This window comes from Pteronotus mesoamericanus, unplaced genomic scaffold (assembly GCF_021234165.1).
Source record: "Pteronotus mesoamericanus isolate MK-2021 breed Mesoamerican mustached bat unplaced genomic scaffold, CSHL_Meso_final contig_263, whole genome shotgun sequence".
NCBI lineage: Eukaryota > Metazoa > Chordata > Mammalia > Chiroptera > Mormoopidae > Pteronotus > Pteronotus mesoamericanus.
This window is the reverse complement of record NW_026555112.1, coordinates 12,605,390-12,628,244: the sequence shown is the minus strand read 5'-3', so window position 1 is coordinate 12,628,244 and position 22,855 is coordinate 12,605,390. Positions and strand designations below refer to the sequence as shown.

At 37.0% G+C, this 22,855-nt stretch overlaps 2 protein-coding genes across 8 annotated transcripts in view; one reads left to right on the top strand and one right to left on the bottom strand.

The window, feature by feature from the left end:
- FGD6 (FYVE, RhoGEF and PH domain containing 6) overlaps nt 1-5,624 on the bottom strand; it is a 100,548-nt gene extending 94,924 nt beyond the window's left edge. The window contains exon 1 of the mRNA XM_054574695.1: nt 5,376-5,624. Within this exon, the coding sequence (XP_054430670.1) occupies nt 5,376-5,391 (16 nt within the window). The 5' untranslated portion in view covers nt 5,392-5,624. The remainder of the gene's footprint in view (nt 1-5,375) is intronic.
- Nucleotides 5,625-5,897: 273 nt separating this feature from the next.
- The window catches only part of VEZT (vezatin, adherens junctions transmembrane protein), a 61,735-nt gene continuing 44,777 nt past the window's right edge, over nt 5,898-22,855 (top strand). For 6 of the 7 annotated variants that reach the window (XM_054574690.1, XM_054574688.1, XM_054574686.1 and 3 more), the window contains exon 1: nt 5,898-6,031. Coding sequence is in view for 4 of the 7 variants with exons in the window: in XM_054574686.1 (XP_054430661.1) it covers nt 5,996-6,031 (36 nt within the window). In the remaining 3 variants the exon portion in view is untranslated. Of the gene's footprint in view, nt 6,032-8,779; nt 8,836-22,855 lie in introns of those variants that run through there. The other variant, XM_054574692.1, reaches the window with a different exon arrangement.

Sequence of the window (22,855 nt, the reverse complement as noted above, 5' to 3'; positions counted from 1 at the left end):
GGCTCAAATTTAAAAACAGGGGCCTCTCCCACAAGTTGTACTTTAGGGAGAAAGAAGTCTGCACTGGAATGCCTGGCTGCTGGCAAAGTCAGCCTTATATTTATTTTAACCAATAGTATTGACTTTCCTTGTGCATTCAGAGCTGTGCTACTGCAACCTCGTTTTCATTTTCACCAACTGATCAGAGTGGCTTTATTCTGACCAATCAGGATAGTGCTATTTGGATCATGGGCACAACTCTTTAAACTTTTCATGTGAATAAGCAGTATTCTTCTAGCTCAGTGATGCACAGTAGAGGTATACAAATGCCTTTATCAATATTCTATGTCACTAAAACCCCAAAACAATCTTAAAACGAAATACAGAAACTGGAAATTTAAAAGTAAAAAGTATTTCTTCTTCTTTAACTGAGGCTCATAATAAAATTGATTTCTCTGTGTGAGGGTTGTCAATGGGTAATTTTCACTGTAATCCTTCATGGAGCTCAACCCTAGGTCTAACTGATGAGTTTCTAGGAATAGAGTCTGGACATCTGTATTTCTTTTAGGTTCCACAGATGATTATGTTGCGTAACCTTCATTAGTATATTTAAAAGATGACCGCAATTTCTAGTCTTCCTCAACGTTATATAAAAAGTAGTTAATAAGCACCTATTATACTGTGTTAGAGTCGTACAGATCTTCTCTTAACCTAGAAACCTAATAAAAGCTTCACACAAAAGACCTATAAAATAGAAAGATATACACTGCCTGAACACCAGGATTTTTTTAGTTTCTTTAAAGGTTTTCCACCTATATTGTTGCTTATCACCCAGTCATACTTCCCCAATGAAATTTGAGATAAAATATTTGATCTTACACTTCTTATATTTGTTTCTCCAACATGATCTAATGCTTAATATAAAAAACTTGACTTAAAAATAAAAATAAACATTTCAAAATACTCTTCTGGATGTTATTTAAATACTTGAATGCACAAAGGCTGAGATACTTCATTTGGTAATGAATTTCTTTTCAGCAAAGGAAATTAGTCACAACACTTGGGAAGATATTACATGGAACAGAGTTTTAAAAAAAATACAAAAGAGTATGGTGCTCTACTTCCTTTTACTAACCAAGGAAGAATTTCCCAAACCTCTAATATTATATGTTTAATCAAAATCATATGGTAAGAGATGACTTCTCACTCAATATAATGTGCTAAATAAAGAAAATAATAAAATATTTTCAAAATAACACAAATTTCCAAAGTCTTTTACAATTCGGTTATCTATTCAATAAGCATGTTATCAGTTTGTTAGTTTGTTTGTTTGTTTGTTTGTTTAAGCAGAAAAAAATGTAAAACCCTTTGAAGCCTAAAGCTAAAGCTTGGTATAATAATCCCTTCAATTCAACTCTTGATCTATAAAGTCAATTCGTAAAAGAGAGCATGAATGCCCTAGGCCTCTTCCCAACTTCTCATCTTACCCAAGGTAATGAAAATTGACAGGAAGTTGTCATGTTAATTTCATTTCTGTAACCATTCTTTAAAAAAAAAATTTTTTTTAATCTTCACCCTAGGACATTTTTTTCCATTGCTTTTCGAGAGAAAGGAAGGGCGTGACATTTCAGAGAGAGGGGAAAAGAGGGAGAAAGAGAGGGAGAGAAATATCGATGTGAGAAACTTTTATCAGTCGAGTCCTGACCAGAGAACCAGAACGCGAAACCTAGGAACATGACCCAAAAGGGAATCAAACCTGCGACCCTCCGTTTTGGGGGACACCACCCAACTAAGCCACACTGGCCAGGGCATTTCTGTAACCATTCTTAAAACATCCTACACCTCTGAGATTTTTGAAGGAATAATAATAATAAAAAAATCGATTTTGCAAGATGAAAAGGGTTCTGGAGACGGACTGCAAAGCAATGTGAATGTACTTAACATTACCGAACTGACACTTAAAAATGATAAAGTTAATAAATTTATATTATGTGTATTTTACCACAAAGTTTTAAAAAATCTCATCTCATCAAATTAACCTTTTACTTTCTGAATCTTGCAGCTCTGTCAGAAGCTTCCAGGTCATTTAACCAGTCAACTTTTTCTTTTTGGTTAAATTTTTAATCTCTGGTACCAATTTTACTCTTTTCTTTAAATGTGTTTTATGCATAAGTCTGCTTTGAACAGACATAAATCCCTGTTCTCTTTAGTGTCCTAGAAGTTAAATTAATTACATATGAGCTGTGGCTGATTCCCAACAAATGCAGCCCAGCATTATGGACCTAATGCCCTCAATGCACACTTACTGAATAAATAAATAGCTGTGAATTTTGGCTCACTGTTGTTAGTTAACCATGTGTTGGGGGAAGCCAATGATATAACTTAAGGAACTAGCTAGCCTAATCATTTGTCCTTTTGGCAGATCTAGCTGCTTGACTTTCCTTACTTGTAAATGAGGGAGTTGAACAGAACTGTAAAGCCTATGTGATTCTGAGATTATAACTTCTGAGATACTTGCTTCAGGGGAGTCCTTATAGCCTCCAGCCCTTTGCCCTGTATGATTTTTCTTCATTGTAACTTGGTCTCCACCACTAGAAAGCAAGCTCCAGAAGGGCAGGCACTTTGTCTCATTGTAATGTCCCCAAGTGTGAAAATAGGTCCCTGGGAATGGTGAGAACTGCCACATACACATACACTTTAATATGTCTCAGTAACAAGAAATTTCTTTTTTTTTAAAAGTTCATATCCATAATATTTTGAAAAGCAGCAGGAATCAACTTCAATAGGATTATTGACTAAGTTCTTAATAGTAGGAACAAGTATTAAACTAAGTCGCTGGTAGAGAAATATCCAAAATCCTTCATTATTACTGTCATTATTTTTTTGTGGCTCTAGAATGAAAGAAACACAACTCAAAAAATAACAGGGCATTATATTACAGTCTGCTCCAATGTCAAACTCTTGAAATAAGTACATGATGTTTGGAAATGAATACAGCACCTTCGGATCTTAATACTGTATCAACAGTCAGACCCAATGCTTTTTAGAGCAAAGCAGCAAATCTTTTATTTACACAGCTGTTTGGCTCAAGGGAAAAGTAAGGTAAGAAAGTAAAGCACTAGTACCATTTCACTAATGTATTACAAACACACTGTCATCTGTTACACGCAGATGGCTGCGGTTCACGTGCACACTTTTTTAGCTTTTGAACCAGTCACATAGGAAAGCACAGGCAGTAGTGAGACAGTGACCTGTGCAGTTCAAAAGGACAGAAGACATACCTCTCCTTTTAAATATACTGATTAGAATAATTCTAAAATCTCTACTACAGGCCTCCTTTTTAACAGATGCAGAAAAACAAAGCCAGCTCTTCTTCAGGATACTTAAAATATAGATGTTCTACAACATTTCTCTTATTTCTTTAAATTAAGCCAACCATCCCAAATATCAATACCACAGATTAGATTTGATATAAACAATTCCCCAATTGCAAGTAACTTTCCTAAAGTTTTAATAAATTTGATTAGTTTCAAAAACCATAAACAGCTTGTAAGAATGATGAACATATAATTTTATATGAATGGGATGGAAATAAAACCCAATTCTCTTCCATATTTCCACTTAGACATGAGAAAGAACTAAAGTAAATCTTAACAGATGGTGAACAAAAAAGTAGTTAATGCTTCTCAGCAAGCAATGCTAAAAACCAACTAACTCAGCTAAACACAGGAAGTGTCCCTCTTTTAAAATACCACAAAAATGTCTGTGGATTTCTTTAATTGTAAAGTTGATAAAATATAAAAACTGCTTGCATTATTCTAGGGTAATGCAAATCAAAAATCAAACTTCCCGACTGATCCCTAGATCAGGTTTCAAATTTAAATGTCAAATCAAATGCTTCTGTAACTGTTCATTATAAAATGTTAGGACTGGAATTGAAAACGGATGCATATAAGATATAAGAATTTTAAATGTGCTTGACACTCCAAAAGAAGGGAGAGCTAAAATTGGCTGAAAGTATTTAAAATTCAACCACTTTAAATTTATATTAATTTGACTAGCTCGATAATAAAGAAAACTTGAACAAAAGTGAGGCACAGAAATTTAAGATGAAAATAATTCACCCCAAATAGAAAGCCTCCCTTTGGTAAGGAAAAAGAGTTTATAAATAACATATGGTGACATCGCCTACACATACATGTAATATCAGAGAGGAAAGATCCACAATTTCTTCAGGAATACCACTACACACATACTTCACTCTTTGCTTTCTTATTACTATTGGCTAACTTCTTGCCTAGTTATCTGTAATCTGATTACACCTAGCAATGCAACCCTTCAATATATCTAGGCTTTAGAAATAAAACAATTTAGAATATTTAGAGTGCTATTGACAGTTTCAAATTACAGGAATTTAAAACAAATGCCAAGAAAAGCAAAGAAAATTTAATCTGATACTTAAGTGGTGACTCCAGGAGTAACTTTGAGGAAAAACTTTACACTATTTTACTATAAAATTTCAAATGAAAGTTTGTTTCGTGGATGAAACAGATTAAAAACCCTAATACTTAATACATTACGTCGCGGTTTAAAAATTAATCTATGTTCCCATAAAGTAAATTTAAAACCACTTTAGTAATTATTTTGGAATATAAGAACCGTTCTTTAAGAATGATGAGAAATACAATATACAGAATTGCTCAAAATCCGCACAAAGGTAAACACTTTGTCATTTGTATGAAGGGAAAGTACTGTCGATGGCAGACAGAAAATAAGGCTTTGTTTACACTAACCAGGTAGATATAGGGAAAAAAATCCATTAAAAACCTGGGTGGAGATGAGCAAAAAATCAGCATCGGCAATTCTATCCTCCTTCTCTGGTAGTGGGGAGGAAAAAACCAGGATAGGAGTAACAATGTTGAAACTCCTTTAGTAAGTACTAAAGGTCAGGGTTTTAAACTTAGTAGATAGTAGGTTAAAGCGACTCAGCACAGTCGCCGAGTTCAACACTCTGGGAACACTACCCTTTCTTAGAATAACTGATTTCTTAACATGGTCATCTAAACTATTTTCTCACGAAAAGGCAAAGTCGCTCAAATTTTAGGAGACAAGCAAATGCCCTCTTTACATTTCGCGTTTCACCTGGCGCAGAGCCCCCGACACGGGTCTCCTTTTAAAGGCAGGTCCCAGGAGACACACGATTTCCAAACAGCTTTTCTTGGCAGGAAGGGACGAGGAAAGGCGGCAGCAAATGCCGTCTGCTTCGCACTTGCCACAGTCCTCGCAAAAAAAAAGGAACACCGCTAATCTACCCAAAGGAGAAAGTTGCTCCAGAACCCAAGACTAGCAGCGCTCGCTACAAACTTTCCAGCGGCAGAGCAAGCGCCGTCACTCACCGGCAGCAGAAGTCATGATTCCCTTCGGCAGCTCGTTTCCCCGCTCGCCCCTCTCAATCCATGCTCCCCTTAGAGTCCATTGTTTCAAGAGTTTTAGGCAGAAAAGAAAAGCTCCCGCTACGCCCACATTTTGTTCTGCTGCTCCGCGGCGCAACCCAAGCGCCGCACAAAGGATGCAGCGGGCTCCTGGGACGCTGAGGGCTCCCGGGACCCGGCGGAGCTCCCGGGCGCGAGCCACAGGCGGCGGGCACGAGCAGTGCTCACCGCGCCTCCGCCGGCGCGTACACTTCTCGAGCTCCCTTTAAAAAAAAAAAAAAAAAAAAAAAAAAAAAAATCAGTGCTCCAGGCGCCCCCTGGCAGTTGCAGCCGTAAAAGGCAGACAAAAGCTCCAGCCTCCTCCAATCAGAGGGCTCGAGTTTTATTTCATTCCTGCCTCTCCGTTCTGCAGGACCATCCTCTGCTCCAATAAGTGGGTCTGAAAAGGGGGTGTGAGCCGCGAGGCATGCTGGGAACTGTAGTTTTCTGGACACTCGGGACCGGTGAAGCGGACGCCTTGGGTGCCGCCAGTTCCCCCGCCTTCATTTCCCATCGTGCTGAGGCGGGTGGCATGGCGGAGAAGGATGACACCGGAGTTTGACGAAGAGGTGGTTTTTGAGGTAAGGGGAAAATGGCGGTGGATATGGATTGCCTTTGTTTGAGAAGGATGAGGGCGAGGGCGAGGAGGCAAGCGAGGGACGGATCCCGGGGTGAGGGATCGGGTGACGCTCTTGCCGCCTTCAGTCACCGAATCTCGGCGATTTCTGGGCCTAGTGTTGGCTGCAGCCTGACAGGTGTAGCACGAGACTCCCTCTCCGCAGCGGGCTTCAGCCTCAGCCTCAGCCTCAGGCCGGCCCAGAATTCCCATTCGGTCCGGTGGACGAAAGCCCTGCCTTCCTGTTCCTTCCGCGGAGATGGGTACGCCTCAGGGGGACTGCCCCTGGCTAGGGCGGGGCCCAAATGTGCATTTTGGATGCTCACCAATACAAATTAGTCTCCTTTTGCGTCCTTGATTCTTTGGGTCTTTATCCAGAAGTGCTTTAGGTTTCTGATCCTGGTCGAGGCGTGGCCCTCAAAATGAAGGCAGCAGGTGCCAGTTTGCTAACACGGTTTAAAATAAGTGTGTGGGAACTACTGTTAGTGATTAGGGCTGGGACATCTGAGCATCTAGGTTAAATTCTATTGTCCTTTGCTGTTGCGCTAAGTGTAGCCAGATCTGGCTTAAGGCTCCTGGTGTGAGTCCTTTTGTGTGGGGCTATTTTAAGACGTTCTCTGCCATCTTGAAAGGAAAAAAACCAAAAAACAACAAAAAAACCCAAACAGGAGAGTCTTTTGGTTGCCATTTATTTATCAGACACAGGTGAAAACTCACCACCCCTACATAGATAAATTGTTTATATGTATGTTTTACCTTCACACGTTCAACTAGATTTTAAGAAAATTTTTAAAAGATATGGCCCATTCTCTACAATGGGTGAGCTGGGCTTAGTTAAACAATATAGAATGATAAATATTGAAATATGTACAAACTGTCATTGGAGGATTGATTTGGAAACCTCTATCTGTCTTGTAGCCTCAGAGAAGGTACCTACGCCCAGTAAATGCTATCGGAGTGAATCTTGAACTGTGAATCGGGTTAAAAAGACTAAAGGTAGAAAATGCAGTAAGTGGAGAGAAAACAGAATATGCCAAGGTTGGGGGGTGTGAAAGTACCTGATGTGGCTTTTTCCGGGGCGTGAATGTGGGTTGGTGGCTACATAAAGCGGTTTGATGTGGCTAGAATGTAGAAGCAGTGGAAGAGAGAGCAAAATTTCCAAAATGAAGAGTCTGGATTTGAAGTGCTCTCTATAGGGGAAGACAAGAGCCTGAATTTTGGAAATGAGAGAAGAAATAATGGAATATTGTAATGGCTTGGACAGATTTTACCTCTTCTTCTAAGGTAAAATTGAAACAGTTACACATTGAATCTGAGAACTAAAGGATAGATAAAAATCTAGGCTGCTTAGATTTCTAGAAAAAAAAAAACTGGGTGGATGTTATTTTTTTTACTCTATTTTCTTAGATTTCTGAATGTAATAATAATGTGTTCAAGGTACATGTCATTGTAGAAAGTAGGCCACAAAATTAAAATCATCCATTATCCTATCATCCAAAGATGGCCATTATGAACATTATAGTAGGTGTTCTTACAGACTGTTTTTCCACGCAAGTGTATGTTTAAGTGTGTGATATTTTCTAACACAAAAAAAATCATAGAATTTTGTATGTATTTTTTTTACTTAAATTTATTATGAGTCTTGTCTTGTGCATTATCCTTTGAAAACATCATTTATTACATCATAATGTACCTATTTTCCCATTATGGGATAATTATATTGTTTCAAAATACTGATTGTAATCAGTGCTGACATAAGTCCATCTTTAATTGTAACTATGAATTTTTCTTAGAATAATTTCTAGAAGGGAAACAAGTGAAAAGGAGCAATTTTTAAAGACAATGCAGGAATGTTATTGATTTAAGTTTCCATTAGGAATAAGCATATTAGTTTCACCAAATCCTTATCAAAAGCTTTATTAGTTTCCTTTAATCTTTGCTAATTTGCAAGGAAAAAATAGCATTCCATTGTTCTAATTTACATTTTGTGCATTTGTTGGAGCCATTTTTATTTCTTTGCTTGAACATTTCTTTTTGTGTTTAGAACCATTTTTCATTTGGATGCTGGCTTCTTAAAAATTGATTTGCATGAGTTCTTCAGATGTTACATATAGAAAAAATTTTCAGCTTGCTATTTGGTTTATTTTCATATGAATGCATTAATTTTATGGCAGCATAATATTCATAAGAAAAATACACAGATTGTAAATGTTGATGAATTTTCACATGTGATCACACCTATATAACAAGCACCCAGATCAAGAAACTGAACATCACCAGTGGACTAGAAGCTTTCTCTTGCTGTCAGCCACTTCTTCCCACCCCCAAGGATAACCACTATTCAGATTTATAATAACTTAGATTAGTTTTCTCTATTTTTATAGTGTACACACTGTGAAATTGCATTTGTATATGCCCTTTTTGTGTGTGATATTTTTTCTTTCTGGTTTTGTTTGCTTGTTAGATTCGTCTGTATTGTCATATGAGCATTTTTATTTCTTTATAATATTTCATGTAAATATGTCAGTTTTTTAAAATCCATTCTACTGTTGATGGTCTTTTGGTAGTTGCGTTTGAGACTATTATAAGTAGTGCTATTGTGAACCTTTTAGTATATGTGTTTTGTTGAACATATCTCCTTTGGGTATACAAGGTCTCTCCAGAAGGTGTCCAGCCATGCAATATACAAAATAGAGATGATTATTGAAGAAGATACAAAATACAAGAAACATTGTACATAGGACAAATGATTTCTCAGTCGCCTTCAAGGTAGGCACCTTGGGACCTCACACAGTTCTCCCAGTTGCCATCAGCTGCCCCATCTTATTTTTCTGAATCTCATCTACAGTCTGAAATCTCTTCCCCTTAAAAGGTGATTTTAGTTTTGAGAAAAGCCAGAGGTCGCAGGACACCAAGTGTGACCTGCAGGGGGCTGAATCACCTGGGCTGTTTGATATTTAACAAAAAAAAACTCTGCACGAGACATGATACATGAGCAGGTGCATTGTTGTGATGAAGCTGCCAAACATCAGTTGCCCAAGGCTGTGTGGCCGTCTGAATCATCCGAATAGTTTCCGTGGAGGACCGTTCAAGCTTCACGCAAAATTTGATGGAGATTCATTGCTCTACTTGCTCAGCCATTTTGAATGCCATGGCCACACAGTACACATGCTCACTCAATGGTATCTACCACCCCCACTGAGTAGTGGAGTGGAGTAAAGTCGTCATCGTTCACACATATGCATTCCAGTCCACTCTCCTTGGCTGCCAGGTTACATGATGTCATGCAAATTGTTTTTGTTATATTAACAACTGGACTTTTTCCAGACAGACCTCGTATGCTTAGAATTGGAAATGCTGAGTCATAGGAAACACATAGTTCACCTTTTGTAGATACTCCCAAATATTATTCCATATAGTTGTACTAGTTTTACACTCCTGCCAGCAGTGTTTGAGAAATCCATTTGCTCTACATTTCCACCAACACTTGATAACATCACCCTTTCTTTTTATCATTGTGGTGGGTGTGTACAAGTAAGGGAATTGAGTCTGTTTATATGCTTATGAACCCATCATATAGCCACTTTTGTGAAGCCAATTCAAATTATTGTTTTTGTTTTTGTTTTGTTTTATTTCTCTGCTGGGCTATCTCTTTTTCTTACTGATTTGAGGGAGTTCTTTATATGCTAGATGTAAGTCCTTTGTTGGATATTTGTACCTCAAGGTACAGAAAGAGATGGGAAGCTGCCTGACTCATTGAGAAGGGACGCAATAAAAATGTTCCTGGGTTTGACGATCACTGTTGTGTCATAAAGATGTCAAGTCTCCTCAGATTAATCTGTAGATTCAAAGCAAGCCCAATCAAAACCTCAGTAGGTTTTATTTACTTATTTATTTGTATTTTTAAAATTTTGATTGTATTTTTCCATTACCATTTAACTCCCTTATACCCTCCACTCCTGCAGTCACCACACTGGAATCACCAAAGTGGAAAAGCTCACACTGTTGTCCATGTCCATGAGTCCTTCCTTTTTGCTCTATCCCTCCGTCCCCTAACTGTCCCCCTCTATTTATTTATTTTTTATGGCATTTTTTCCATTACCATTTATGCCCCATATACTCTCTTCCACGTCCACCCATCCCCTAATGCCTACAATCACAACACTGTTGTCCGTGTCCATGAGTCCTTTTTCCTTTTGCTCAACCCCTCCACCCCTAACACAGCCACCTCTCCCAGAGCTATCACCCTGCTTTCCATCTATAAGTCTGTCTCTATTTCACTTGCTAGTTCAGTTTGTTCATTAGATTCCATGTATGAGTGAAATCATATGGTATTTGTCTTTCTCTGACTGGCTTGGAAGTTGACAGCTGATTCTAAAATTTATTCAGAAATACAACCTACCAAGAATAGCCAGAGCAATCTTGAAGGAAAATAAAGCTGGAGGGTTTTATCTTATCAGATACCAAGATCTATTATAAAATTATAGTAATTAAAATAATGTGATACTGGCACAAGAATGGTCAAATTGACCAATGAGAAAAGAGCACCCAAAAACAGCCACGCATACATGACAAAGACCGCATTGTAGTACAGTGGGGAATGGATTGTCTGTTCAGTAAATGCCAGGTTAACTGGACATCCATGTAGGAAAAATAATATCTTGATCTTTATTTGATACCGTACAAAAATGAGTTTGAGATGAACGGCAGATCTCAATGCAAAAGGTAAAACAAAGATTTTAGAGTTTATTTGTGTCCTTCCACTAGGCATATATATATGTATTTTTTTTAAAGCAGTAACCACAGAAGAAAGAGGCTTAATTGGATTTTAATAAAGGTAAGAGCTTCTCTTCATTGAAAGACACTGTTAAGAGATCCTTGCTGAAAACAGGCAAGTTTTCATGACCTGGGCAGGCGGGTGGTAGAAGATGAGGAACTGATATCGAGGGCATTCAGATGTGAATAATGGGAGACTTACTAAAATGACTTAGCAGGGTTCTTGCTAGTACTGGATTTTGCAAGGAAGTGCACAGATGGGTTTAGGGGAAGGTTCTGGAGCCTGGCTAAAGTTTGATTAAGAAAATAATCTTTGTCGATATCCAGAGAGAAATTCAAACTTCCCAAGATAGCCTAGAATTTAGGCTTAAATACCATCTCCACTTGTGGGGGAGGTAGGGATGTAAGTCTCGTAGGACAGGAGTCCCCAACCTTTTTGACACCAGGGACTGGTTTCATAGAAGACAGTTTTTCCAGGGACGGGGTGGGGAGTCAGAGTGGCAGGCGGTGGATAGTTTCAGGATGGTTGAAGCACCTTAAACGTGCGGTGGATAGTTTCAGGATGGTTGAAGCACCTTAAACGTATTACGTTCAATCTCACCTCCAGCTACTGGCCCAGTTCCTAACAGGCCAGACCCATACAGGTCCAGGCCCTAGATTGGGGACCTCTGTCTTAGGGGAAAGTAAAGTACTTTTAGGAATAAAAGAGCCCTTGAAAGAATAGATGGGAGACGTGATACTTTGTAACAGAGTTTGACTGGGTGTCTAGGCTTTCTAGCCTCCCCTCCTGTGATAAGAGGTCTTCTTGGGTTGATGTAACTCCAGAGAGGGTATTTGTGACAATTGCATTCCTTTTGGAAGATTTATCTTTAGGTAGATAAGGGGAGTTCAGAGAAAGCCTCACCATGCATTTGCTGTTTTCAAGTGCCTGCAACTCTAAATAATCACTATAGGCAAGTGAGATATTTTGAGGTGGCATATTTCTGCTACCCTTTAGGAATTTGTTTGAAATTTAGTAGTTTGTTTAGGAATGATCTGTTCCTTGAGGGTGTTGCTAAATTGGTCCTTAATTTACCTAGGCCTTTGCTGGGGATAGGGAGATGCTGATCTACCAATTCCTTTTTTTTTTTTTTTTGTAATAGTTGTTGCTCAGCTCCAGTTTTCCATTTTGGGTGATATTTTAATAGTTCTTTTTTTAATTCTGAAAGGCAGTGTAATATAGTTGTTTAAAGAGTAGACTCTAGGACTGTACAGCATAGGAAATCCTAGCTCCAGTATTTATTAGTTAATGCGACTTTGAGGAGTTCACTTAACTTTTCTATGCTTTAGTTTTCTAAATATTAAATAGAAATAACAGTATTAATCTCGTAGAGCAGTTGTGACTATTAAATGACTTAATATATGTGAAGTACTTAATGAGTGCCTGGCACATTGTAAGCGTTCAGTAAATGTTAGCTTTTTTCCCCCTCCAAAAATTACTTTTCATCTAAGTTTTCAAAGGTATTGGTATAAAATATTCTTAGTAGTTTCTCATTTTTTAGTTTTATAACACTAATTAGATCATGTTACTTATGTTTATTTACGCCCTCTCTCTTTATGTTGCATAGATTTGCCACAGTATTGACTTACCAGATAGATTTTTAAAAGTACTAGTTACTGGTTGTGTTTGATCAGCTCAATTGAGTGTGTTTATGGTTTTAAATTTTTTTAATTTTTAATATTTTTACTTTTTTTCTTTAATTTCCTTTCTTCTGATTTTTTTTGTGTTTATTTTTGCTGGTTTTTTTCCTCTAGCATCATAAGTTAAAGACTTAAGTACTAAAAATAATTTGTAAAGTTTAATTTTCCAATGAGTCCTGCATTGGCTATATCATGAGTCTTAAAAAGTAGTTTGTCTCATGGGTTTGTAATTTCAATTTTGATTTCTTCTTTAGCCCACGGTTTATTGAATATACAGATGTATGGGTAAGGCATCAATGTTATTGTTAGTGATGGGTTTTCTCCATGTGCCCCTCCTGACCCATAATTCCATTCTGATCACTATGGAATGCATCACATGTATTCCCTTGTCCTATGAATACTTTTGGGTTTAGCCACTAAGATCCAAGGTATCTTAGTTTGTTCAGGATGCTAATAACAAAAATACCATGGACTGGGTAGCTTATAAAAAACAAAATTTCATTTCTCACACTCCTAGAGGCTGATAAATCTAAGATTAGGATGCCAGGATGGTCATTCTGGTGAGGACCTACTGCCTGGTTTATAGATGGCCATCTTTTCTCTTTGTCTTCACATGGACATAGGGTGAGAGAGCTCTCTGGGATATATCTTACAAAGGTACTGATTCCATTCTTGAGAGCTCCAACCACATAACCTAATTACCTCTCAGGCCCCACCTCCAAATACTATCACACACTGAGGATTAGATTTCAACATATAAATGTTGGGAGGACACAAATATTCAGTTTATAGCAAGAGGGTAGAAGAGAGAACCCTAGGTAGGTACTCCCTGCAAGGCTACCGTTTGGTGTTGATTGTGTTCTTGTATGTAAAACCCCAAAGGATTGTCTTGTTGGGACAATCCTTTAGCTTCAGCTTTCACGGGGCTTTGGTGACACTGCTTCTTTTCCTTGGCTTTTAGGCTGTTGCTACTCCCTGGGTCTTTCACTGCTCCTGTTGGTTGCCTTAACACTGCTTATAGCATTGAAAACAAATGGTCATTTCATTAGACTTTTCAGTTACCCCTTTTGAGTGATATCTCTTTCTTCCAAAGTCTTTCCATAAGGTAAACTTCCTTGGTTAACAACTATTTTGCTGCCCCTGTTCTGTTCTCCAGGATTAACTCTTGTTCATTTTCATCCATGGCCTCTGGTTTTGCTGAGAACTGTCCCTTATTTCGTAGTGCTTCAGAGCCTCATTTTAAATGGGTGTTAGAGTATATTCTTCTTGGCAGCGGCATACCTTTCACAGTCTGATTCTTGCTGGTACAGGTTTGTGGACCGAAGGGTTGTCTTAAGGAGTTATTTTCAACCAGTGTGCCACATGGACTTTTAAAACATGCAATACCTGACTATTTAGCCGGGGGCACTAAGCTCTTTTCCCTTAGATTGTCAAATTTTTAAAAAAATGACAACAGCCAAAACAACAATGGCTGTCCTGCGTGAATGAATCAAAATTGTACCTATTTTTTTTTTAATGTCAGATCAGCAAAAAATATATTTGCAGAACTTTATTAATTAGTTTTTGTGTGCCAGGAGATGAAAAAGGTTGAAAATTGCCGTTTTAGAAGTTGAATAATTACAGGTTTTTGTAGGATTTTGGTTTCCTTGGCAGTGCAGCTTCCTGAAATGTAGTAGGTTTCCAGCCTGTTTGCCTTTAGGCAGGTCCATACACAAATAACCATAGCTAAAGAACCCATTGTACATCTTAAATCCAAAGGCTGTAGTTTATTCATTGGTTGTTGTGGATCTTTTCTTCCACTCAATCAACTTAATGGCAAAAGTAAGAGGCTTGAGTGAAGAGGTTTTATCTTAAAATCAGCTGGGCTGATTTCTTATTTTGGGGGGTCTTGGGTATGGCTTGAGGCCACTGTCTTCTCTCCTGCCTTTTGGCATTTCTAGCCATGGGGATCCCGTCCCCCTACTTCATTACCCCTTATAGTCAACTTGAACTTCATGTCACAGGCCTTTTGTGACATGAAGTCACGGGATTTCATGTCATGTCTTTTGCAGAGCTGAAAGCATGATCTGTCTTCCAAGGCTTTAGAACTGTGGTAGTTCTATAAAAAATTTTGCCATTTGGCTATAGTGGGTCATCAGATTTTTAGCCTGCAATATATTTCCTTGCCATTCATTACTCAAGGACTAAGCCAGTGCATCATATTTCAGTTTCTGTTTAACCAGCCCTGTGAGATACCAAGTACTACATGAGTCATTGATCCTACTGCAGAAAATAGAAACCTCCATAAAACAGGAAAAGATTTAACACAGGGAAATAGTTAGAATATTGTTGGAAGTTCTAGTGGATCAAGTCTATTAAAGTCGCTAGGCTCATGAAATCAAGAACGCATGATCATGATCATAGCTACAATCCAAGAATCAGGAAACCATCACCACATCTACCTCTCAGTAACACACAAATTGTCGATATTGTCATTTTACTCTGTTATTGTAATCTCTAATTAAAATGTTTGAGATCAAGGACTATAGTTACTTTAGACCAGCAATTTTCAACCTTTTCCATCTCATGGCACACATAAACTACTTACTAAAATTCTGCAGCACACCAAAAAAACACATATAATTTTGATTTACTCACACCAGATGGGTATTGTCATGTTGGCTGTTGTCATTTTTTTATTAGACAATCTAAGGGAAAAGAAGTCAGTGCCTCTGACTAATTTGTCAGGTATTGCATGTTTTAAAAATTCTTGCCACATACCAGTTGAAAAGGGCTGCCTTAGGTGTTAAAGTTCTGCTGTTGCTCTTTCATAGCCTTCAGATGTTTTCATTATAAATTAATTGCAGAAACATTGAGTCCTCTATTCTGTCTTGAATCCTGCTACTGGTGGATGGAAGAGTACCTGAAAATAAGAACTTTTTATCTAAAGGACCTCTTTGCATTATTTGTATGTACCTAAACCGTTTCTTTGTAACATCATTATAGACACAGTGTTGTCCTCAAGTGACCTTTTACTCCCAAATCTCTGTCCTTGGTAATCATATTTTCTATAGTTGAGCTCTTTGGTCTTTGTTGAAATCTACCCTCTTTTTCTTTGTTCATGACTGGGAAAGCTAGTTTTTGCCCCTCTTATCTTGATCTCTTTCTCTCCTTCATCCTTCTCAGTAAATTACGAAATTTTAACGTTTTGTTGGCAATATGTTCAGGTTTAGCTACCCACCCCTGCAATAAATCAATCAAATAAATGTGAGATGGCTCTCACATAATCTCCCACATTAAGAGCTGTTTGTTTTTTCAAATCCTCTCTTGAGAGATTCCTCTTTGTATGTATGTATGTATGTATTTTTACAGTATAAATTTTTATATTTACAGTTAGACTGCTAGACTCCGTTTAGATGATCCCAATTTTGTGGACAACATCTAAATAAAGCAGCAGTCAGGAGCCAGTAGACATATGCCTTCCTCTCTCCATCAGGCCTGAGCAGGGTGTTGACCTGGCCACATGAATGCCTTAGAGCTTCTTCACAGCCTGTTTTATCTGATGCTTGTTGGCTTTGATGTCCACAATGAACACAAGTTCTTTAGCTTCTGCTTTGGAAAGGGCACGGGCTTCCTTCTTTGCTTTTGGCGCCCTCTTCCTCCTTACTTTGTAGTATTTTTAAAGGCTATACTTCTCTAAAGAACATTAAGGCATTTGTTAATAAGCATCATTTGTAGATTCTTTTCTGCTTGCATTAGTGATGTGACTAATGGAAGGAAATTGTTTTTGTCTGTGAGTATATACATTGACAGTAGCTATTTTGATGATGGAGCTAGCTGTCTGGAATAATCGTACATATAAAATGTAAGATATCATTATTATCATTTTATTTTTCCTTAAAGTATACCTTCAGTTTCCTATGGTACATGAAGCTCTACAATTGTATTACATAAAATAGTCTTCTGAATTGTAACTGAGATTGGGAGCAAAATTCATGCTTTTATCACTATCTGTAATAGAATATTTATTAATGGAGTTATTAAGTCTTAATCATATTGACATAAAATATTGACCATTAAGACTAAAGCTAGCGTATCACCAGAAATACAAGCATAAATTTGTTTAACATAAATTATAAAAATAATCTTAGGAAACAAGTCACTGCATTTCTTTTTGTCTACGTCATGTTGTTTCTTCTATTTTGGCTTCATGTCTTCTCAGAGTTCCAGTGTAGATTTTAACATTTTATCTGGTATATCATTAGTTATATTAAAGAGTTTCATTTTTTAAAAGCCTTGTGGAGAAGAGACTAGACCAATAATCAGGAATGACATTAATTAGCAATGACATCTTGAATGAATCATTTTATTTCTTTAAAGATAGCTTTCCATTTCTTTTTTTATTTTTTATATAATGTTTTATTCATTATGCTATTACAGTTGTCCCATTTTTTCCTCCACTTTATTCCCCTCTGCCCTGCAACCCCCCGCCCACCAGTATCCCCCACCCCCCACCCCCACCTTAGTTCATGTCCATGGGCCATACAGAAAAGTTCTTTGGCTTTTTCATTTCCTATACTATTCTTAACCTCCCCCTATCTATTTTGTACCTACCATTTATGCTTCTTATTCCCTGTACCTTTTCCTCCATTCTCCCCCTCCCCCTCCTCTCTGATCTCCATCTCTGTGATTCTGTTCCTGTTCTAGTTGTTTGCTTAGTTTTAGGTTCAGTTGTTGATAGCTGTGATTTTGCTGTTCATTGTTTTTGATCCTCTTCTTTTTCTTAGATAAGTCCCTTTAATATTTCATATAATAAGGGCTTGATGATGATGAACTCCTTTAATTTGACCTTATCTGGGAAGCACTTTCTCTGCCCTTCCATTCTAAATGATAGCTTTGCTGGATAGAGTAATCTTGGATATAGATCCTTGGCTTTCATGACTTTGAATACTTCTTGCCAGCAAGGTTTCTTTTGAGAAATCAGCTGATGATCTTATTGGAACTCCTTTGTAGATATCCTGTTGTCTCCTTTTCTCTTGCTGCTCTTAAGATTTTCTCCTTACCTTTAATCTTGGGTAATATAATTATGATGCGCCTTGGTGTGCACTTCCTTGGGTTCAACTTCTTTGGGACTCTCTAAGCTTCCTGGATCTCCTGGAAGTCTATTTCCTTGGCCAGATTGGGGAAATTCTTCATTATTTTTTCAAATAAGTTTTCAATTTCTTGCTCTTCCTCTTCTCCTTCTGGCACCCCTATGATTCATATGTTAGAACATTTAACGTTGTCTCCGAGGTTCTTAAGCCTCTCGTTTTATTTTTGGTTTTTTTAAAAAATTCTTGTTTCTTCATTCTGTTCCATTTGAATGGTTATCTCTTTCTTCTGCTCCAAATCATTGAGTCCTGGTTTCCTTCCCTTTACTCTTGGTTCCCTGTGTATTTTTCTTTATTTCACTTCGCATAGCCTTCAGTTTTTTGTTCATTTTGTGACCATACTCAGCCAATTCTGTGAGCCTCCTGATTACCAGTGTCTTGAACTGTGTATCTGATAGGTTGGCTAGCTCTTCATCATTTAGGGTTTGTTTGGTTTTTGTTTTGTTTTGTTTTGTTTTGTTTTGTTTTTTTGAGCTGTGATCTGTTCTTTCATTTGGGCCATATTTCTTTATCTCAGCACCCTATTACATTGTAAGAGGTGGAGCCTAGGTATTTGCCAGGCCAAAGAAATCCAGGTTGCCGCATTGTGGCACTGTGTGTGGGGGAGGGGTCTGAGAGGGAACAATGCCACTTGCTCAGCTCTCACCCAGCTTTCAGTCACTTCCTCTGGTACCCACAATCAAATTGGGCTTTCTAGTGCTGATTCCCAGGTGGCTGGGTTTCTGTACATTCTAGGACCCTGTGAGTCTCTCCAGTGAACTCTCCTGGGAGGCTGGGAGTTTCTTCCGCTGTCACAACCCCCTCAGGTTTTTACCTCCAGAGGTTCTGAGGATTTCTTTTCCCGCAGTGGAACTCGAGGTTGTGCGGTCTGTCTCACTCCCCAGCTGTTCCTCCCGGTTTATCTGCACACAAATGTGGGACTGCCTGGTCCTCCAGCCGCTGCTTTGCTCTACATGCTCTCCACCCCAGCTGCCCATCTCTGTCCCTCCTTCTGGTTTGGATGAATGTTTCTTCTTTAACTCCTTGGTTTTTGGACTTCCACACAGTTCGATTTTCTGACAGTTCTGGTTATTTTTTTGTTTTTAAATTCGTTGTTGTCTTTCTTTTGGTTGTGCAAGGAGGCAACATTGTAGCTACCTATACCTCCATCTTGGCCGGGAGTCAGATTTCCATTTCTTATATGAAGGAGTTACACGAGATCATCATTTAGTATGAAATTATTTTCAAATCTGGTAAGTTGCATGAGAGTAGGCCCTTGGAGACTTCCATCATTTGGGAAATACAGGGAGAAATTCTGCTCATTTCCATTTTTTAGATAAGAAACCCTGATTCAATTTTGGTTTTCCTGATTCTATAGCAGAGGTTTGTTCCTGAGTTTCCAGAAGCAAATCACACCTTGAGGGTTCAGAAGAATAGGCTCAAAATCAATGTACTCCACATTGGCACAGTATTGGACAGTGTACTGACTTCATTGCCTCTACATCTTTACATTATAGGTTATATAGTTATTGAGACTTATTATTACCACTACTGCAGATCAAAATGCCCAGCAATTTTTATTTGAAGTGATAAATTTTCAGACATCCTTTATTTTTAAATCCATATTGGTTTTTTTTTTAGCTGACAGAATCTGGCCACCTATGTCTTATTGTTGGGATTTTGCTGATTAATCCATAACAATTAATCCCACATGTCTCTTTTAATTTTAATCCTCACCCGGGAATATGTTTTTTTGTTTGTGTTTTGGTTTGAGAGAGAGACGGACAGACAAAGAGAAATACATCAATGTGAGAGAGAGAAACATTGATTGGTGGCCTCTCATATGTGTCTCGACCAGGGATGGAACCCGCAACATTTCGGTGCATGGACAGTGCTCCAACCAACTGAGCCACCTGGCCAGGGCAATCCCATATGTCCATAACTCCTTTATTAAAGTAAATTTTCTACTTCAGTGTACATCTGTCTTGCCCTGTCTTTTTTGTTTTACTTTTCCTTACAGATTCTCCCTTTCTGATGAAAGGAATAAATAATTATGAGAGAAAAATCTCCCCTTTATCTCTTAACAGAATTGCAAATTGTTTTCACATTATTATTATTATTATTATTATTATTGATAAAGAAAAAAGAAAATAAGATTGGATGTGATCTATTAATATCTAAATCTCTTTTTAATGTTTATTACATGCTTTTCTCACACCAAAAATTTTGCCAGTGTGTCTGACCTGGTTTTATTTTTTTTTTCCTAAAGCACTTAAAAATGATAGTTTAATTCCTTACTTTACATTTTTCCCTGCATTCAGTAAGTGACCAATATATGCCAGTTTATTAATCAGATATTGGTAGGGAGAGCTCAATCTACCATAGCTATCTTCTCTTCCTAGACTTAAGACCAAGTTACTGCTATTCTTTATTTTTAGTCAGTTCAGTGTATAATCTATGTGAGTCAGCTTTCTCCTTTTGGAATCTCTTCATCTTTATTTTGATGGATATGTTTTGTTTTGGACTACATATTATTGTACTTAAGTACACTTGTACTATTATATAGAAAAAATTTAAATTACTCTTTTTAAAACTTTTTGTTGTTTATAACATTCCATGTAAAATTAATTGGATGAGATGCATTTCTGTTGGAAAATATCAGAAGCCTGCAATCAGGAAAATTTATAAATTATGTGTCATACCTGCTGCTGGCTTTAAAAAACCTTTAAGTAACACAAATATTAAGCAATATCCTCTTAAAGGCATTTTAAAAAACCCACTCTCCCTATTACTTTTTCTGTAGTTACTGAGTAATACTGAGTGGCACTGAAGAAACTCTGTTCAGGTTTTTCCAAAGAGCTGCTTCTGATAGGAAAATGCTTAGTAATGATGAAGACACACCCTCCAGTTCAGTGGCCATTTTGTAGTGTAGTTCTGGAGAAAAAAGTGGGAACCATCAAAGAAAGAAGTGTACGGATCAAAAGAACATGGGCAAGAGGCAGTAAATTTTTCATCTAGGTCAATTGAAGAAATTAGAACTATGCTGTCTGTGAGTAGTTTAAGTAGTTGGGTGAATTTTTATGGACCCTTTTAACCTACTTAATCTTTTTGAATTCTATGATTAGATTTGCTTTGCTGATGCTGAGGAACAATTAAATTAACGCTCGGATTTGGAGCTTTGGAAATAATAATTTAGAAGTTATGTTGAAATACATAAACTTCAAAAAGTATTTCCTGTTATTTTATAATATCTTGAATGTTGCAAGGTAAATAGTATTCTATGATGTTATTTAAGGTTTAAGGTGGGGAGGGTGGAAGACAGTAAGTGATTATTTTCAAATTATACTTTCTGATTGAATATTAATTAAATGTAAGTGAAAGCCTATCGAAACAGTATATTGGCAATATGGTTAATAGTAATGGAGAAATTTATTTTCCTTTGTAGGGTTTTGTTAATTATGACAGTTTTGACCCTTTATATACCAAAAGCTTCTTCCTTAAAAATAGAGAAAATACCTACCTTGTATAGTTTGGTAATGACAGTCTTCCTCATCAGCTTATTTTGTGGTATTCTATAATTAGTTTGGAAAGAAATAAGGAAATAATAGCAATTGACAACAAGAGTTCATCCTTTTCAATCATTTTTTAAAAATGCTGTTCTGTATGTGATAATTACATTTAGACCTATAGCCTTAAGCTATAGTCAAAGATAAAATATTTTAAAAATATTTTTAGTAGCTAATAAATGTTTCCAGGCAAATATTCCCCCATCAAGTCTAATTACAAATTACTTACAGATATCTTTTTCCTTTGTTTTGAATTAAAAAAATTTTAGAGGTTCTTTTGGATGGTGGAAACTTTAAAAATATATAACTTCCAGTATACTACTTTTTTCTGAAGGAATTACAAATTTATAAAAATATTTAAAGAAAAGCCAATGTAAGTAATTTGATAAATTCTGTTAACAAGAGAATAGAAATCAAAGGCTTCTAAATAAGCATAGATTTGTATAGGTGTGAAGTCTTCATTAACAAAATTATTCTACATTACACAATTTCAGATTTCTGTGCCAATGCTTCCTGCCTTCTACTGCCTTCTGTTGGTAGCTATCTGTAGTTTACTGTTGTTTTTTGTGTTTAATATATACTTGCAGAGATCAGATATCATCTGGCATCTGACAATAGTTAGAATTTGGGAGGCCTAAATAGTATGATTTTGATATAGTACTGACATTTTAAGTCAAGGAACTGTGAATTAGTTTTGATATAGAAAAGTACACAGGATCATTCTAATCAATTACTAAACTAATAATTGCACACCTTTTTTTTTTTAATTGACTTGAGAGAGAGATTGATTTGTTGTTCCACTTACTTGGACATTCATTGGTTGATTCTTATTTGTGCTCTGAACGGGATGGAACCCACAACCTTAGCGTATCAGGACGATGCTCTAACCAACTGAGCTACCTGGCCCGGCCAGGGCTCCACACCTTTTTTATCAGGCCTTATGCTGTCCACCTTTTTCCACATATATAACACATGAATATATTCTCATTGTAAAAAAGTAAAATACAGAGAAAGCATCATCCCTCCCTTAATCCCCTTTTTCTTCCCCAGTTTCATTTTTCTCAGCAGTAACCACTGTAATCAGTTTTTTTCCAGATCATTTTCAGTGTGATTGTATTCATACATATTTGCAAATATATATGTCTAATACACTTACAAATGTAGTATAATTTGACCTTTTAAAATGTAAATGGATTTTTAAATTATAGTATTCAGTACTTTCATTTGTATATTTAGCATACTTTTATAGTTATAGTCATAGATAGATGCCTAGTGGAATTGCTAGGTCAATGGATATATACATTTCTATTTTTATAGATATACTTCCACTAATAGTGTATGAAGTATCTGTTTCCTCATACCCTTGACAACACAAAATATGATCAGTCTTAATTATTGCCAACTGCCAGATAGAAAGTATCTTTAATTTGCACATCCTCAAAAATAAAGTATAATGTTTTCATTTGTATTTACCATTTGTATGGTTATTTTCCTTGAACTCCCTATTTATGTCCTTTGCTCGTTTTACAGTTCTTAAAATCTTTTTCTTATTGGTTTATATGGAGTTATTGTAAATTAAAGAAATCAGTTTTACCATATGTTGGCCATATTTTCTCTCTAGTGTCATAAGAGTTATTTTAAAAACTTGATGGGATGGAT